General features: G+C 57.8%; 1 protein-coding gene across 4 annotated transcripts in view; it reads right to left on the reverse strand.

Moving 5' to 3' along the window:
* Positions 1–300: 300 nt before the first annotated feature.
* CABIN1 (calcineurin binding protein 1) overlaps positions 301–18,172 on the reverse strand; it is a 108,122-nt gene continuing 90,250 nt past the window's right edge. For 2 of the 4 annotated variants that reach the window (XM_020977564.2, XM_020977565.2), the window contains exons 30-37: positions 17,313–17,476; positions 16,673–16,769; positions 15,551–16,135; positions 14,976–15,050; positions 5,936–6,140; positions 3,275–3,433; positions 983–1,185; positions 301–730 (exon numbers count right to left, since the gene is read on the reverse strand). In XM_020977564.2, the coding sequence (XP_020833223.1) occupies positions 587–730; positions 983–1,185; positions 3,275–3,433; positions 5,936–6,140; positions 14,976–15,050; positions 15,551–16,135; positions 16,673–16,769; positions 17,313–17,476 (1,632 nt within the window). In that variant the 3' untranslated portion in view covers positions 301–586. Of the gene's footprint in view, positions 731–982; positions 1,186–3,274; positions 3,434–5,935; positions 6,141–9,988; positions 10,155–12,264; positions 13,925–14,975; positions 15,051–15,550; positions 16,136–16,672; positions 16,770–17,312; positions 17,477–18,172 lie in introns of those variants that run through there. The other 2 variants (XM_020977566.2, XR_013485626.1) reach the window with 2 other exon arrangements.

Consider the following 18,172-nt stretch of genomic DNA (forward strand, 5'->3'; position numbering starts at 1 on the left):
ACTTGGGGCAAGGGAGGCTTCCTTCCGATCCTGCCAGGGGTTCAGACTTGGGCAGTGGGCAGGAGCCACAGAGGCAGATTTAGGGGCCTCCTCAGGGAAAACTTCTCTCTGGACTGTCTTATGAGGGGGTGAGCTCCCCATCCTGGCAGGCCACTCCTCATTCTAGGATAGTCTAATGTGACTTTACAAATGAGGAAACTGAGTCCCAGAGAGGGGGAGGGGTACAGCCAAGGGCACAGGGCCAGGGCCCCCCACGGCGGCCCGCAGGACCGACAGTCAGCTCAAGCAGCCACACGCAGCCACACTTTCCACTTTATTAGAAAAGGAAAACCGTCCAGCTGGAGGCTGGCGCTGCCAGGACGCCACCGCGGCCCAGGCGGTTCTGGCGACTTTGCATCCGCTGTCTTACAAAACTAACACTTGGTAGAAAAAGATGCGCTGGGGACCGTCCCTCTGTGTAGAAATAGCGGGTCGATCCCTTGGGCCAGAGCTTTACAAAAAGCGCCCCCTTGTGTCCGTCTGCAGGAAAAGCCCAGCCACGCCCTCCTCTGGGGTGGGGCGGGGCCATGCCAGGAGGCCACGCCCCTCAGATGTCCATGTAGTCCTCATCCTCATCGCTCTCACTCTCCAGGGACGACTCCTGGCTGGACATCTCCAGGATCTCCAGGGCAGGCTGGCAAAGGTTCTCCTTCTTTACGGTGGCGGCCGACTGGGCGCTCAGGATCGCCGACTGAAGACAGAAAGGGGCCGGACGGGTGAGGCCTGTGACCGACCCCCCCCCCCCAGACCGGCTGGCTAGCTGCACCCCCGCCCCCCGCAGTGAGGTCAGCTAGTGGGGGGGCCTCCCAGGGGAGCTGGCTGCCCCGGTGACCCCCCTCCCCGGCTGGTGCCACCCAGGTCAGCTGTCCTGGCGCCCCCAGCTGGTGAGGCTAGCCAGACTCCCACCCCTAACCCCCCCACTCCCGTCCCCAGTCTCATTTACCTTCAGCTTTTGTTTGGTCTCCTCTGAGATGCTGCCCTTCGGGGAGAGGAGGGTAGGGGTCGGGGGAGTGACCGTGATCTCTGGGGGGAACTTGGAGATGGAGGAGGGGATGACGAGCTTGGGCATGGTGGGCAGAAGGCGGGCTTTGACCCGGGGGGTTTCTGCCCGGGCGGCCAGGCTTCCTGAAGGCTTCGAGCTGGAGGCTGAGGAGAAAGCGGAGCCTGGAGGTGAAGGGGCTGCCTGGGGGGGAGGGGGCCCACATGCTCAGGCCCCGGGGCACTTCAGGAACTCACTCATTGCCAGGACTCGGGCTAGTCCCTTTCAGCTCGTTTCTGGTCCCGCTAAAAGGCCGCAAGCAGAGCCTTGAAGAGGACCAGGAGTCTAAGGGCTGGGCATCCGGGACAGCCTAGGCAAAGGTGCAGAGTGAGGAAAAGCAAGGAAGCCGGACTGGCTGGCTGAGAACGCGCGAGAGGACTGCGCATGTGTGCATGGCCATCTATGTCTGCCCGGGTGATCTATGTGCTGTGTGCATGTGTGTGAATGGTGTGTTCACAAAGGCACTGCAGGGAGTGAGCCCCACAGCCTGCGTGCCTGGCCCCCAGCCCTCCCATCTAACCCCAGCCCCTCCCTGGGCAGCCTAGCGCCCAGCACCTGCACCACCCAAGGTGGCCCGACAGCCACCCTGCAGCCAAATTCCTTCCCCAGTGCTCTCCGACTCTCTGCCACGGCTGTCAGCATGCAGGCCCCCACATTTTCCACCCTTCGTCTCAATGCCCCCAAAGACCCCTCTACAGCTGCCAGCTCCAGGGAGCAAACCCGCCGTCATCCACAGCCTCTCACGGGGCGGGTGCCACGCTGGCTGCCACCTCCACACTGGCTGCACCTTGCTCCCCTCTGCCCCCCCAAACCTCCCAGCCACCTCTCCTCCTTGGAGGTCACTGGGCCCACCCAGAACGGCTGCTCCAGAGCCTGGTAGCCGCCTCTGCTGAGCTCCAGAGCGTCCCAGCACCCTCCTCGACCTATCTCAGTGAGCTTGGAGCCCGGCTCCGGGTCAGCGTGCCCTCCCATGCCTCCCCACCTCCTCCCCTCATAGGGGACACCCACTGGGTGGTTGAACCACTCAGCTCCTCAACCTGCTCACCTCCACCACACCCTCGTCAGACCACACTCTCTCTAAAACTGCTCCATTCTCTCCCCTGCGCTGACCAATTCAAACCGCAGTGGCCTTCCCTTGCAGCTCCCTGGGCCTCTCCTCTCCTCCCTGCCCTGGCTCTTCCATTCAGCTGCCTGGCCTCCCCTCCCGGCTGTCCCACCACCAAGCCCGTCCCTGTTCTGGTCGTCTGGAAGTCCCAGCTAAAATCCCACCTCCTCCGGGAAGCCCTTCCTGCTCCCTCTTGACCCAGGGCCTTCCCTCAAGTTATCTCTGTCTTGTGAGGAGCTTGTTTGTACAAAACTGTCTGCATGCTGTCTGCCCCTAGACTGGGAGCTTCTCGGGGGCAGGGACCATTCGTCCTTCTCTGTAGGCCAGCGCTTAGCACAGGGCCCGGCATGCAGTAGGTGCTTAATCCATGTGTACTGACAGGCAGTGCCATTCAGGCCCATGGTCCTTCCTTCTGGCTGGGGCTGGGGCTCTCTCAGTCTCTCCCTCTGGTCACCAGGACTGCCCCTTCCTCTGGCCTGTCCCCCACCTCCCTCTCCCTTTGGCTTCATGTTCAATAATCAGCTCAAGGGGGAGGATGGGACGGTGTGATGCCACCAGGCCTGGAGGTCTGGGACCAAGACAGAGAAAGCTCCAAGATGGGAGAATCCCAGATGTAGGCAGGAGAAGAAAGGGAAGGGGAGGAGGAAAGAGAAAAGGGGGAGGAGGAGAGGGGAGCACTGAGGACAAGTCTGGGCAGTTTGTAGGCCAGGACCTGGCAGTTCTGGGTGGAGCCCCTCCCCCTTGAAGACCCCCTACCTGGGGCAGCACTGACACTGGGCCCCTCGGTGTCAGGTCCCGTCCCTGGGGAGGGGACGAGGGAGCCCCAGCGACCCGCACAGTGCCCAGTGTCCCAGCACTTAGCACAGGGCCTGGCACAACGTAGGTGCTTAATGTTTATTGCTTGCCTCCCAGAGGGCTTGACTAGGAGCCTGGAACCCGTGGACCTGATGATGTCTTGGGAAAGTCTGGGCACCTGCTTGTCCAAAGAGGGCCTCCCAGAACCTGGCTTTCCCTCCATCCTAAGGGGACTCAGAAGGATGTGAGTGGCATGCAGAAGTGTCCCCGAAGCCTCACGGGGGGCACACCCTTACCCTGGCCACAAGAGCGTCCTGCGATGGCGCTGGTCATGGAGTCAGCATGCCCGAGCTCAGGGTCATGCGTGGCAGCCGCGTCCACCTGCAGCCCAACATGGGTCTCCTGCTGCTGAGGTCCCAAGGCACCTCTTCGACCACTGGCTGCCGGCTCCTCCCCTAACACCGAAGAGAGTCAGAGTGTCCACACAGGATGCGTAGGGGCTGGCCTCCTAGGGGTATGGCGCCTCGTCCCCCTTGTCTCTGCCCTCAGTAAAGAGCACTGGGCGCATTTTCTGAGAGGCCACTGGCCATGCCTGGGCTGGCCAAGGAGACACAGAGAAGGGTCTCCCGAGGGGAGGGGAGGAGCCAGAAGCCTGGTCAGCACCGATGAGGCCTAAGAAGCGATGCCTTGCCTGGCCCAGCATCATTAGGAAAGCATCAGCGGCCTCAGGCAAACTGGAGGTGGTCAAGAAGGGGCTGGAAGCACTAAAGGGCATTAGAAACGTCCAGATTCCTTGCCCTCAGGCCACCAAATGCCCAGAGCAGGACTCCACAGGGCTCTTGGAATGGGAAGAAAGAAGGAACCCCGGATCTCCGGATGAGGTTGGAGCTCAGGGACAACAGCACCAGGTGAGGGTCCTAGAGCGGCGCACACCAGGTGAGAGGAAGTGAGTGGACCTGGCTTGAGGCCTGAGCAGGAAGCGGCGTACCCGGTGATGAGGAGAGAACCACCCAGACACCTTCAGGGAGCCGCAGGCACAGATGGGCCGCAGGGCCATCACTCAGTGCCTGTGCTCCGCCCTGCCTGGTCCACATGGGAGAGGAGAAGCAGATGGGACTTAGCAGGAACATCTGGGGTCCATGGAGTGGCTGGTGGCAGACTGGTGGAGAGGGACCCATGCTGAGCACATACTGAGATCAGACGGTGGGGAAACCCATGGGAGAGGGAGACAGAGACACAGAGACAGAGATGGTGGAGGAGAGGATGGAGAAGAGAGCGTGGGAGGGAGGCAGAAAGATGGAGAGAGGGAGAAAGATCCAGCCCGGAGCCGGGGCGCCCCTCCCAAATCCGAGGGCGTGAACTGAGCTGCTAAGGAGAGCCCGCAGGGAGTCTGGGGCTGCAATGGCCCTGAGCCATGAGGCCTTCTGAGCCTGCAGCAGGTGCCCTTTCTGCTCACTCTCATCCGCCCACTCTGGCTGACCCAGATTCTTGACTGCACAAAAGCCCAGCTGGGACAGAGCTCACGCATCTTCTCTCCTAGAACAAGCTTCCAGAGTCCTCCCAGGGGAGGCAGCCAGCCTCGGAGATGGGGAACTCACTACCTCCTGAGGCAGCCCATCTGCTGTGGGACAGCCCCAATGCAGAAGGATCAACTTCTAGCAAAACCCTCACTGGCCTCCACCCCTGGCTCTGAGTGTGTCTGGGGCCAGAAGTGGCTTGCACATGGCGGCTGGCAGACTCAGAACTGGAGACTCAGCCCCGCCTCCAAAAAAGACCAGTTGGCCTTGTTCCAGGACAAGTCGCCAGTGCCCCAGAATCCAGTCACACACCAATGGAAAGCAGGGTGGTCCCAAGAAGACTCTGCACTGGGGAGTCCGAATGGAGCTCGCGGCTCACTAGGACCCCCAGGTCTACTTCTAGGCAGGCCCTACCAACCCTGTCCTGACTCTGCAATGTGGCTTCTGACCTCATGAATTCTTAGTAGCCAAAGTGGAGGGCACTTTCTCAGTTCTCACCCTTCCAAATCCACTGCATTTGAAGGTTTGTGGACTGACCCCTAACCAGCCTCTCTCTCCTGGTTCTCTTCAACCCTCCTCCAGGTCATGCCCTCTGACCCGAAGTGCCCCCCCACGGCTCTCTTCCACTCCCGTGGGTTTCACGGCCATCCCTCTGCGATGACTCCCAGACCCCCAGGTGCGACACAGAACAACTCTTTCCTCCAAATGCCCCTTTCTGGTAAAGGCGTCACCATCCTCAGCATTCCCCCAACAGCTCCCTTCTCCCTTCTGTTGCTTTCCCCCATCCCGGTGCAGGCCCTTATCCCTTCCCGTCTGGACTATGGCAGTAGCTGCCTGTCTCAGTCCACCCTCCATTCAACTGGACAACTGGTCTTCCTCAAGCAGAGGACTGACCATGCCACCGCCTCCTCAATACTCTCCAGGGGCTCCCTATGGCCTTGTTTGAGGCACAGGCTGGCCCCCCTCCTCACCCCCTGCTGGAGCCATCCCTCTCAAGCCACCAGATATAACCACGATGTCCGCGTCTGCACTTATTCTGCCCACGTCCCCAGCCCAGGGCCTCGGCCTGTGTTTGCTGATGGACTCACTGACTGTGGCACACATGAGGGTGTGGAATGCAGCGTGGGCTGCTCCAGCCTCTCCCCTAGTCCCTGCCTGCATGACCCTGCAGCAGGGCTGGGAATGTCTGGGACGGCCCAGGATGGCTCCCTTGAGAGACTCAACGTGCAGAGCCCATCAGTAGCCTGGTACTGACTCGGCTTCTGGCCACTCTCTGCCTGGCACCCCCAGAACCTGGGGTCAGGAGACCTGGGCTCTGCTTCTGGCTCAGCCAACCAGGAATTGGGTGCCCATTTTTTTCTCTGACTCTGTAAATCAGGTGCAATGACACTTCGAGGCTCCTGGGAAGTGGGTAGAGCTGGACAGGGAGGGCTGCCTTACCTGGAGCCGGACAGGCCATGCTGGGAGGGGTCTCAGGATCCTTGGAGGCAGCAGCTGGCTTGGCCTTGGGGGGGATGTCAGGGGGGGCTGGGTCAGAGTTTGAGGGTACAGGCTGGAGGGCCGGGGAGGCCGTTGTGTTGGCCCAGAAGAAGCTCTCCCTGCTGTCCTTAGGGGGCTTGGGCGTGGTGGGGGTGTCTCCTGTGGCCTGTGGACACGAAGAAAGAGAAGGTGAAGAGGGTGGGAACAGATACTAAGCACTTTGTAAATACTACCTCACCTAATTCAACTTGCTTCATAGGTGCTGCTATTATTTCTCTTTTATTAATGGGAAAATGAGGCAGACAGCAGTGAAGTGGCAGGCAGGTCATGTTGTCTTCCTGCCTCCAGGCTCAGGACTTTCCCCACTGTACCCCCAAGCTGCCTCTGGCTCCCTCCCTCTTGTTCCCAGCTGGCCAGGGTAGCCCTGAGGCTCCAGATCTGGCACTCCCCAAATCACTCAAAGGGCACCTCCTCCCCCTCTGAGAGGGGGGCATTCCTCAGGCCTGAGTCACTCTCCTGCTCACGTGCCTTTGGTAGGTACAGCTCACTTTGGGCATTCAAGGCCCTTTATAGACTTATCTGGCCTACTCTTACACCCTCTAGGTGAGCCATCCTCTGCCACCACTGAGCCAATGTCTCTTGGATCCTGCCAGGCCAGAGGACAGTCAAGATCCTGGGCGGACGGCACCTGCCTGGCAGTCAGAGCTCCATCCAAGGAGCATCCTGGTGGGCTGGCTTTCAGAAGGCCCATGATGGGCATCTTGAGGCAGCCAGGCTCCTCCTTGGCTCCAGGCCATTCCTGACTCTGGGCCCCTGGCTCTGGATTGGGAGGCAGGAGAATCAAGTGGCAAGGGCATCTTTAGGACCTGAGTCCTGGTCTGATCTGTTGCCAACATGCCAGGTAATCCTGGACAAGACCTATCACTGACAGGCCCACCCTAGGAGTGTATCAATCTTGTCTCATCCCCTAGAATCCAACCAGGGGCTAGGCCCTGGAGCGGAAGAAAAAACAAATAAGCATGGCCAGCTTGAGGACCATATATCCCTTTAGGAAAACATCCATGTAGAGGCAAATATGAAACCCACAGAGCATAAATAAAAATCAGGTTGGCCTAGAGAGGCTCTGAAGGAAGGGGAATCTGAACTGAACCTTGAAACAAACCAAGGATTCTAAGAAAGAGAGTGAGATGGGAGAGCATTCTGGGCCTGGGGGAGCAGGTGAGTAGAATGGGTGAAGAGGAAGGAGATGTGAAGAAGGGGCCAAGTTGTAAAAGGTTTTAAATTTCAAACAACATTTTGTATTGAATCCTGGAGGTGACAGGTTGCTATGGGTAACTACTGAGTTGGGGAGTGACACAGTCCAACCACGCTTTAGGAAAATCACTTTAGTGGTTGAGTGGAGGACAGATTAGAGTGGAAAAACAGGCAGAGCCACATGCAGTTATTACTATGGTCCAAGTGTGAGATGATGAGGGTCTGTACCAAGGTGGGAACAGTGTCAGAGGTGAGAAGGGGGATTATTTGGGAGATGCTGCCAAGGTGAAAGGGACCAGAGGTGCAGCAGAGGTGCGGTAGACAGACCTTGAATGAGGAAGTGGGGGAGAGTGAGGATCCAGGATGACTTCTAGGTTGGGAACCTAAGGGTGTCAGGGAAGTTTGGAAGAGGAAAAGTTTGGAGAAAAGTTAAGGAGTTCCATTTTGGACATGCTGAGTTTGAGATGTTTCTGCAACATCCTGTTTGAAATGTTCAATAGATAGTTGCAGATGGGAGACTGGAGGTTCGGAAATCAGGGCTAAATATATATGTCTGGGAATTATTTGCACAGAGATGATAATTTAACCCAAGGGAGTTCATGAGGGGATACCCAAGGTTAAGAGACATGACCTGGGAGAAGATCCTGCAGAGAAGACAGAGAAGAAATAGAAGAACCAGGAAAGAACAGGTATCCTGAAAACCCAGAGGAAAGAGAAGATCCAGGAAGAAAAACTGATCCATGGGGCAGCTAGGCGGAGCAGTGAATAGAGCTCTGGCCTTGGAGTCAGGGGGACCCGAGTTCAAATCCAGCCTCAGACACTTAAACACTTACTAGCTGTGTGACTCTGGGCAAGTCACTTAACCTGACTGCCTCACCAAAAAGCAAAAAAAAAAAAAAATGATCCACAGTGTCAAAGGGCGCAGAGAGGTCCTGGAGAACGATAGAGAAGAGACCAGTGGATTTGGCCACTAAGGGATCGTGGATGACTTTGGAGAGAGCAGTTTGGGGGGAGATAATAAGACCCCAAATCAGATTCATGCCTGGCCATGGCAGTAGCCTGTGTGCCTCCGGAAACAAAGCCCTGAAGGACCTCACCCCTTCATGTCTGGAACTCCCATCCTCAGTAGTGACCTCAGTCTCTCCCTCCATTCCTCCCCAAGCCCCAGTTCTGGAACCAAAATTTAATCAACTCCTTACTCCTGGAGAAGGTGTATCAGCCCACTCCCCTAAGAACGGACTCACCATCCTGGTCACTCTCTAACCATGATGTGCCTCTGTGGCTACCACTCCCTGATGTGCACCCAGCAGAAAGATCTTTGCTTCTGTAACCCCTGTAGGCCAGGTCATGGCACATAGTAAAAAATACATGTTTGTTCATTCCATCAGATTGGGGGAGTTTCCTGTCAGAAGCTTTCTTTGGGAGGTCAGATGAGGGTGGAGGCTTAGAGGAGAGACAGTTCCTCTAGCTTAGAGGGATAGACAGTCCCTCTAGCTTGAGGGAGTGGTGGGGGAAGCCTATTTTACAGATGAGGAGACTGAGGCAGGTAGGGGTAAAGTGACCTGCCTAGAGTCACACAGCTAGGGAGAGTCTGAGGCCAGATTAGAACTCAGGCCTTCCTGACACGATAGAAGCCAGAAAGCCTGGATTTCATACTTCCCTTGCCAACTCCTGGTCTGCCACAAAACCATGTGCCCCACACAAGCCCAATCTGGGCCTCACAGGACCACTGCATTTCAGACTGGGAGATAACCCCAGGGGCCACTGGTGTGGGAAGAGTCCTTTGCAGACTCTTCCTGCTCTCTGTTCTCAGAATTTCTACCTTTAGCAAACCTGCAGGCCTGTTCTCATTATTTGCTTTCATCTGTTAAGGACTAGAGAACCAGATAAGCAGTATAATTAGAACTGGATGTAAAGTAAGAGTAAACAGGCACTGAATGAGGGCCTCTTCTACAAGTAAAGAACATGGACCCAGAGCCTCTACTCTGACTTCCTGCCTGGGTCCTGACAGGGAAGGCTGGCAGATCCCACCTATTCATTCCTTCAGATCCTCATCCCTCAGTCCATCCCTTCTCCTCATATTCAGGCAGCCCTCTGCCAGCCTGTGGTCTTTCCAGAAGTCTCTGCAGCCTGGCAGGGGCCACAAGGCGCCCAGCCTTCCTTGGAAGCACAGCCTTCGGGACTCCCCACCAGGCACCAAATCCCTGGGCATGTCCCAGCCTGGGAAGCAATTCCAGTGTGCCTGTCTACCAGGCCACGGCTCTGCCCTGTACTAACCCCTGGACTTCCCTCCAGGCCCTCTCCTAGCTCTGGATCCAGGGTAGCCTTCCTGCCTGTCCTTGGGGATGCTCAAAGCCAGCGACCACCCCCACAGTCTCCCTTTGTTCCATCTCCAAACTTTCCAGCCTCAAGCATAAGGGTTTTTGCCAAGGCTTTCTCTACAAAGTCAGACAACACACGTCTCAGAGTCATGGGGACTCAGGGCTGGGAGGCTGGTGGCCATCTGGGAAGGGACCCCACAAGGGCTCACATCCACTCTCCACCACAGGTCCTGCCCTGCAAGGACCAACACAGCTAAGTCAAGGAGAAAGTTGTTGCCAGGCTGGCCCCAGTAGGTGTGACGGCCTGCAAGGACAAGTGTCCACCTCCCGATCCCGGGGGAAGGATGGGCTCTCCACACTCAGCTTTCACAGGTACAGCTCCTGACCCTAGGTTCACCAGGCCTGGTGAGGTGACGGGGAGCCACTCGCACTCTCTCACCCTTCAAACACCAGACCCGCAGGGCCATCACTCAAGGCTCTTCCCTTGTGTTCCCTCGAGGTCTCCACCAAACGAGTGGAGGCAATGCTGAGACACGGAGGGGATGCACACAGTGAGGATAAGGAAGGAAGCATCCCTTCTGCTGCCCACCTGAAAGTCATGATCTCTAGGATATCAACACAGAAATGTAAGACACGAGCTGTGTCACAGGGGATGAGGGGTCAGGGGAGCTGAGAGTGTTCAGAAAAACACCACCAAGTACTGACAGCCACAGGAAAGTGGCTCCAAACCCCTCCTAATAAGAGAAGCACTGACTCCAGCATGACAAACAGGGCAAGGAAGGATGGGGGGGGGTGGCGAGCCCAGGGCATGCTGCTCTCCCCAGCTGAAGCACACAAGCAATATTCCCAGAGCATTAGAGCCCGTGTGCAGGAGGGCGGCGGGCTAGGGAGGGGCAGTGAGAAGCAAGGAAACGCCGAGAAGCCCCGGAAGACTCGCGTGAACCGATGAGGTGGGGAGCCGAGCAAACCAGGAGCAAACCAGGAGAAGCTGCCCGGCGACCGCAGCGGCTTGCAGCGAGTGGGGGTGGGGGTTGGGCACTGCAGGGACCGCAGAGGAAGCAGCTTCATCCTTTGTTACAAGAGATGGCGGGCGGCTTCCACAGCTTCCTCCTCCTCCCACAGCCGCGGCTGCTGGGAGCAACAGCGGAGGCAGAGACAATGGAGGCCTGAGATGCAGCAGCAGCTGCCCTGGGTCTGTGACAATGCAGCCTGGCCCCGGGGCCCTTGGGCAGCGGGTGGGAGAGCGAGGAGGCGCCCAAACCCACCACTCAGAGAAGGGCTCGCTCCCACTTCCTCCTGCATCGCTCTCCACATCCGTCCTCAGCACTGCTCTGCCTGGCCACATCCCCCCTCCCCTCCCCAGCACTGCCCCCTCCATCCTCTTCTACCTTGAGTACCTGCCAGGTAAGCCAACCTCCACAGCGTCACCCATTCACCCACAGACCTTGTCTTCTCTTACACGCAGGGTGCAGGACTCCACCTGGGGTCTGACACAGAGATGCCAAAGGCAGGCAAAAAGGAGGGGAAAAGAAAAGGGAAGGAGGAGAGAGGGGGAAGGAGAAGGAGGGAAGGGAGAGAGAGGGAAGAAAGGAGGAAGAAAGAGAGGGAGAAAGGAGGGAGAGAAGGAAGGAAGGGAAGAAGAGAAGGAATGAAGGGAGGGAGGGAGGAAGGGAAGAAGGGAGGGAGGGAGGAAGGAAGGAAGGAAGGAAGGAAAGAAGGATGGAGGGATGAGAGCAGGAGGAAGGAAGGGAGGGAGGGAGGAAGGAAAAAGGGAAAAAAGGATGGAAAGGGAGGGAAGGAAGAAGGGAGGGAGGGATGAGGGTAGGAGGAAGGAAGGGAGGGAAGAAGGAAAGAAGGATGGAGGGAGGGAAGGAGGAAGGAAGGAAGGAGGGAGGGAGGGAGACAGGGAGGAAAGAAGGAAGGAAGGAGGGAGAGAGGGAAGGAGGGAGGGGAGGAAAAGGAAGGCAAAGAAAGGATGGGAAAGACAAGAAAAGAGAAGGCAGGCAGGGTGAAGCCCGTCTCCTCCCTGTGTTTGAGTCCCGACTGCTCCAAGCAGCGGGCAGAGGGAGCAAAATGCGGTTTTAATGAGGCCCAGAAGTCCACCTCCAGGAGAGAGGGGGTGTCATGGCAACTGGGAAGAGCAACAGCAAACAAAATGGCTGGTCTTTGGGAGGAGGGCGAGCAGCACTGGGCCCCACTGTCCCCCACCCTGCCTTCCTGGACACTCCGGCAGAGCCCCAGCCCCTGAGGACCCCTGGTCAGTGGCCCCTAAAGAGGGGGTAGGCAGCAGGGGCCCAGCTCAGAGCTGGCTCCCCAGCTCCACAAGAGGGGAACCTAGGACTCTTCCTCTCATGATTTAGTTTACTTCACTTACATTCCCCTAGCCATGGAAAAGACTCTGTCATGAGGCTTGCAATACGCTTTTAGAGTCTGGTTTTTCCTCCTAATGACACTTTCCAAAGATAATCTGGACATCTAAGCCATGCTGATACTAGACATCAGGGTAGGTATTTCTTCCACTCAGGACAAGCAACAACTGGTAAAGGGCAACACTTTCCCTATGTCCTAAACCATCCCCCTCCTGTTTTCCCTATCACTGTTGAGGGCACCCCCATCCTCCCAGTCCCTCAGGCTCTCAACTTGGGGTCATTCTGGACTCCTCACTCTCTTCTCACCCTTCAGATCCAATATGGTGCCAAAGCCTATTGATTTCACCTCTGCAGCATCTCTGGTCCACTTCACCTCTGCAGCATCTCTGGTCCCTTTCACCTCTGCATCATCTCTGGACCATTTCACCTCTGCAGCACCTCTGGTCCCTTTCACCTCTGCATCATCTCTGGACCATTTCACCTCTGCAGCATCTCTGGTCCCTTTCACCTCTGCAGCATCTCTGGTCCATTTCACCTCTGCAGCACCTCTGGTCCATTTCACCTCTGCAGCATCTCTGGTCCACTTCACCTCTGCTGCACCTCTGGTCCATTTCACCTCTGCAGCACCTCTGGTCCCTTTCACCTCTGCAGCACCTCTGGTCCATTTCACCTCTGCAGCATCTCTGGTCCCTTTCACCTCTGCAGCATCTCTTGAATATGCCCCCTTTCCTGACCTTACTCCCACCCTGGGGCAAGCCCTCATCACCTCACACCTGGACTAGTGAGTTAGCTGCTAGGAGAGGAGGGGGTATCTTCCTGCCTCAGTCTCTTCCTTGTTGAATATGTCCTCCATTCAGCCACCAAAGCGATTTTCCTAAAGCACAGGCCTGACCACATCATCCCGAACTTCATAAGCTCCAGGCCTCTCTATGACCTCCGGGATCAAACCCCTTTGGCCTTCTAAGTCCTTTGCAGCCCTTCTAGGCACTCAACGCTTCTGGCAGCCAGGTCAATCTGCTGGGCTTCCCCACAGTATGTACCTGCACACAGGTTGTCTCGTCTCCCTGGAACGGTCACTCTCCTTACTTCCACCTTCCTGATCTAACTGGGTTAGACCAGATGGTGCCGAGGACCTGCCCCTCCAACAGAAATCTTGGGATTCTTCAACTTGTGAGCCTGCCCCCATGCACGCACTATTGCAGCCTAAGGCACGGCCTGTGCCTCATCTGGCTCTTGGCCAGCCAGAGCTGGAGTCTGAATTCCACCTCTTGCACTTGCTCACTAGGAGCACAATCATGGGCAGGCCATCTCATGTCTATGAGCCTCAGTATCTCTTCTGAAAAATGGGGACAACCACACTAGCAACCACAGCTGTCTCAGAGAGCCTGGGCTGAGCAGGTTTGTGCATGCGCGTCAGACGCTCTGTGAATCCTCATAGTCCTGGGATCTGGAGGACACGGGTCTGCCTTGCACCTGTGCTGGCTGGCCACCCCAGGCTTCCTACCTGTCTTCTCAGCCACCCTTAGAGACAGAGCGCCCTCCATCTACAAAGAGGGGAAGTGGGAAGTCTGTAGGCCCCAAAGGCGCGGATGGACCCAACCCTAAATGAATACAAAACAGTTAAATGCAAGGGCAGTGGGTGGCAATCAGGGAAGGCTTCGTGTAGGAGGCAGTACTTGAGCTGGGATGCTATGAGGCACAGGGGAAGAGGGACGGCCTTTCAGCTAATGCAAAGACATGGAGATGGGAGGCTGTGTGTGTGTGCAGAAATGTTAGATGGGATGGGAATCAGGAGGGGAACAACAGGCGAGTACAAGGGAAAATCCCTGAGTTGTGGAGGGGTTCGAGGGGGGGACCACAAGGAAGCAGTCTCAGGTCATAGAATCCAATCCCCCCCCTTTACAGATGAGGAAACTGAGGCTCAGGAGTAAAAGGACTTGCCCAGGGCTGAACCTCATGCTCTAGACACAAGCAGATGCTGCCTCGGCCATGCATCGTTGGTGGAGCTGCAAAAGCAATTGTACACAGGTGACAAGGCCTGTCCCTGCTTAGCTGGAGACACCCCTGTGAGGTACATGTGCCAAGAAGTCCAATACCAGAGCAGTCACAGCCAAGGATGATAGGGAGACCGCAGCCTCTGAACAGCACAGGGGGCCCACCATCATCCTGGGACGTCTGCCTGGTGCTTGCCCAGGCCGTGCAGCCCGGAGCACCCAGACCTGCCATCCCTTTGGTCCAGCCCCAGCTCAACTGCTCTCTGTGGCAGGCCAGCCCTCGGTCTGGGCCCAAGGGTACGTGCCCAGCTATCCCCAAACCAATCCCCTGGGCTCACCCGCCCAGGGTTGTCTCTGCCTCCTCAGTCCTGGGAGGCCCCTCTGGAGTCCCTCCACCCAGGACTGCCCCTTTTCAGGCCCACAGACCTTCAGCTACCAGCTATGGCCCCTCCACCCGGCTTTCAAGGCCCTGTATGGCACAGCCCCTAACCCCACACTTGCAAGCCTTTGCCCAGACTGCCTGGTGTGCCCTCTCTTGACTTTCACGTGCTCTCTATAAGCGACCCACCATGTCATATAGTGTTTGAACACCTTGGGCCCAAGCATAAGGCTGTGCACACAGTTAGTGCACAGAGTGGCATGCCTGGAGTCAGGACGACCTGGGTTCAAACCCTGCCTCAGACACTTCTTGGCTTCCCAGTGACCCTAGCAAGTCACTTTACTGCTGCCTGCCTCAATTTTCCCATGAGTAATATGTGAACAAGAATGGCACCCCCTTCCCCACGCTGGGGTCAACATCAGACAAGACCCTATTTATAAAGTGCTTAGCAAACCTCCCAGCTCAGAGATGTGAGCTAGGATTAGCCCCGTGCTCAGACCACCCAGCCAGGGGCTGACGTCAGGGGGAGATGGACCCCTCTCCTTGGCCCAGAATCTTTTCAGCGGCAGGGATGGTGAGCAGGCATAGGAGAATGCCAGCCTCCTGCTGAAACAGCACTACCCAGTGAGGTCGACGGTGTGGCCACCAAAGCCAGGCCAGGCAGCTAGCTCTGGTCTTCATTACCTGTCGCTGGGCTGACGTCCCCAGGTGTACTTGACAGAACTTGACCGCCTGCTCCAGGGCAGCCCCCTCATCTACCTGGGCAAAGGGAGGAAGGAAGGTCAGCTCAGGAGAGAGGGCCCATTGAGGGCACAGCTCTGACCAAAGTCAGCGAGTCCCCCGAGGACAGAGCAGGGAATGAGGCAGCAGGGACAGGAACCCGGGAGCCCAACAGGACTGAACTCCAGACAGAGGCCTCTGGCTCCTCCATGCACATCCCCTGGGACTCCCGGACCCCAGCCTTGACTCTGGCTAGGAGCCTCTGACCAACCACAGTGTCATGAGTCCCCAGGTTTACTCTGGCTCTTTCCCTCCACCCTGGGGTGCCCTTAGCCCCCCGTCCCAACTGCCTCTGGGGACCTCTGACCTAACAGAGCAGCATGAGTGCTCCCATCCTAACACCTGATGGGGCCTTCTGATTAACCAGTGTCATAAGCCCCAAAGCTGGCCCCAATTTCCCCCTCCTCCTCTATGCACCTCCAGTTCTCAGTCCCAACTCCCTACAGGGACCCCAAAGCCAACTCTGGACCCCCAGTTACCTGCTTGATGAGCATGTAGGTCTCAGACATAATCTTCTCAATCTTTCCCAAGTCATAGGCCATGACCTTCTGGCCGTGCTGCCACACTCGGTAAGCGTCCAGGAGGAGGCTCTTCCCAGACTCAGGGTTATCCAGTAACTTCCTCTTGCGGCTGGGCCTCTGTCCAGCCTCATCAAGAGCTGACTGGCCCGAGCCCTTGGTCAGCAGCGGCAGCGGCTGCGGCAGTGGCTGCGGCTGGCGAGAGCTGATGCTCAGGTCCTCCAGGGACAGCTCGGTGGGGCGGCCATCGGGCCCTCTGTCTTTGGGTGTGCGGGCAGGCGAAGGCCTCTCTGCCTCGGGGCGCCGGAGGGCCGCATCAGTCCTCTCTGTCTCCAGCTCCATGGGCTCTGTGGAGCTCGCCCGGGGACATTCCTTCAGAGTGCTGGGGTCAGCGACGTCCACGGCCAAGGGGCCATAGCTGGGCACTGCCCCCTTGCCCCCGCCCCCACCGTCAGACAGAGCTGGCTTCTTAGGAAGGACCTCATTACCGTCCTCGGCACTGGGCTTGTTGGAAACGTCTGTCGTCATCCTGTGGCCTTCCAACCCCTGGGGAAGAGCAGAGGATGGTCACAGCCCAGCCGGCAGGGTGCTCTCCTGGTGAGCAAGGACCTGCCTGAAGCTGAGTACCCCAAGGGGGCTCATTCCCAGAGACTCAGTGGGCCTTGTCTGAGCAGCCTCTAGGACACAGACAGAACCTCAGCCCTTGCCCCCAGGGAGCTCCGGGATAGACATGCCATGGATAGGGCAGAGCCGCACAAAGGCTTGGAGAGGGGAGGCGAGACTGAGGAGGACGGGACTGGCACCAAGGCGGCAGACCAGACGGGCAGCTGAGCGAGGAGGGCTCAGCACCAAGAGGAGCCTCAGGAGAAGGAAGCTCCCTCTCCATGGGGGTCATTCTGCCAAGACCCTTCCAACTTGGCCCTCCTGTGGCACTTGGGTGGTCTGGAGATCTCCTTCCCAAACTTGGACTCATCGCAGGCTCCTGCACCCACAGGCTGGGCTGGGTGCTAAGGGGCAGGCTCAGGCCCCAACACACAACAGGCTTGATTCGGGAGGCCAATGGTACCACCTGTCTGCACTCACCTCAGTCAGCTCACTCAGCGTCTCCTCCAGCACCTTCACAGTAAGGACGAAGGCCCGCTGTGCCAGGACCTGGCGGTCTGCATCCCGCAAGTATTTCCTATGGCATGGCGATATTGCATGTCAAGCTGCCTAGCCGGGGTTCAAGTCTCCACACCCTGACCAACGCGGGGCAGAGTGCCCACTGAAACCCAGCACAGCCATGAACACTAGGGGCTCCCAAAGCCAGTGCTTCAGATGGGCTGGCTCCCTCCCTCTCTCCCTCCCACGTGGGCTCCACACACAGGCAATGAGCCAGGGAGTGAGGGGAAGGTCCATTCTTAGGAAACAGACAGCAGGGAGGCCACCTCGTGCTGTGGACAGCTCTGGCCCTTCCCCCTCAGTCCTGGGATCACACAGGTCAGCCCCTGCCTCTCTCCCGGGCCTCTTGCTGCATTTCGTACTGGGGATGGCACTCCTTGCGCACTTAGAAATGGGACATGTCACCAGCTCCTGGGAGCACTCTGTGTAACCAGATGGACCCAAGCCCACCACCCCCAAGGCAGCTCGCTGCCTCTCCCCACAGATGGCCGGAAGCCCCCCACTGCCCCCAAAGGCAGCACATGGTTCTCCAGCCACAGGCCTCACCACCTCGCCCACTTACTTCCCCTGGTCGGGGGTCCTCTGCAGCATTGAAGACACTCTCAGCAGCGTACCATAGTCCTTTAGCTGGGAGAGCACCTGTAGCAGCAGGACAATGGAGCGGTTCATGTGAGAAGCAAAGCTGCCCGGGCGGTCAATCTCATCCACGGGGATGCGCCAGATTCCCTACAAAGAAACCGAGGCAGAAGGAATGACCCGCCAGAGAGGCCCCTGCTCCTGGGGCCCCCAGAGGCCTTCCGGCCTTGGGCAGGTCAGCCTCCCGCAGGCCCCAGAACACTGAATGCCCAGAACAATGGCTTTACACACACACACAGGGCAGAAGTTCCCAAGACGCTGCCACTGGCGGGGGTTCTGTGGGCACAGAATCTGATACTAGAGAGGACAAGGGGGCTTTTTCAACCAGAGGTAGGAATCCAGAGAGTTCAGTGGCTTAGAGGTGGCCATCCTCCTTCCCGGCACACCTATGCCAGTCTGGAGGGTCTGGCAGACACATTGAATGGACAGAGAGAAGAAGGGTGAGGTCTCAGGTTTGGGGGTGGGCAAGGGCAGCATCAGTGTGGTTGGAACGCCTGAATCTGGAGTCAGCTCTGAGTCATGTGTGCCCTGGCAGCAGAGAAGAGAGCCCCTGCGAACCCTGACGCTCTTGGCCGACTGACATTGCCTCTCGCCCAGGTATTCATGGGCTAAGTATGAAGTGCCTAATCTGTACTCCACAGAGGCAGCGGTCCCTGGCTGCAAAGAGCTTCCCTCTGGGAGCTCTGGGGGAGACAGCCAGGACTGAGAAGTCAATAGATCTTAGGGGTTACCAGGCTGGGTGCCGCCTTAGACTGGAGAGAAGTCTGGGGCACATACCATGCTGGG

This window comes from Phascolarctos cinereus, unplaced genomic scaffold (assembly GCF_003287225.1).
Source record: "Phascolarctos cinereus isolate Bilbo 61053 unplaced genomic scaffold, phaCin_HiC Scaffold_4;HRSCAF=312, whole genome shotgun sequence".
Taxonomy (NCBI): Eukaryota; Metazoa; Chordata; class Mammalia; order Diprotodontia; family Phascolarctidae; genus Phascolarctos; species Phascolarctos cinereus.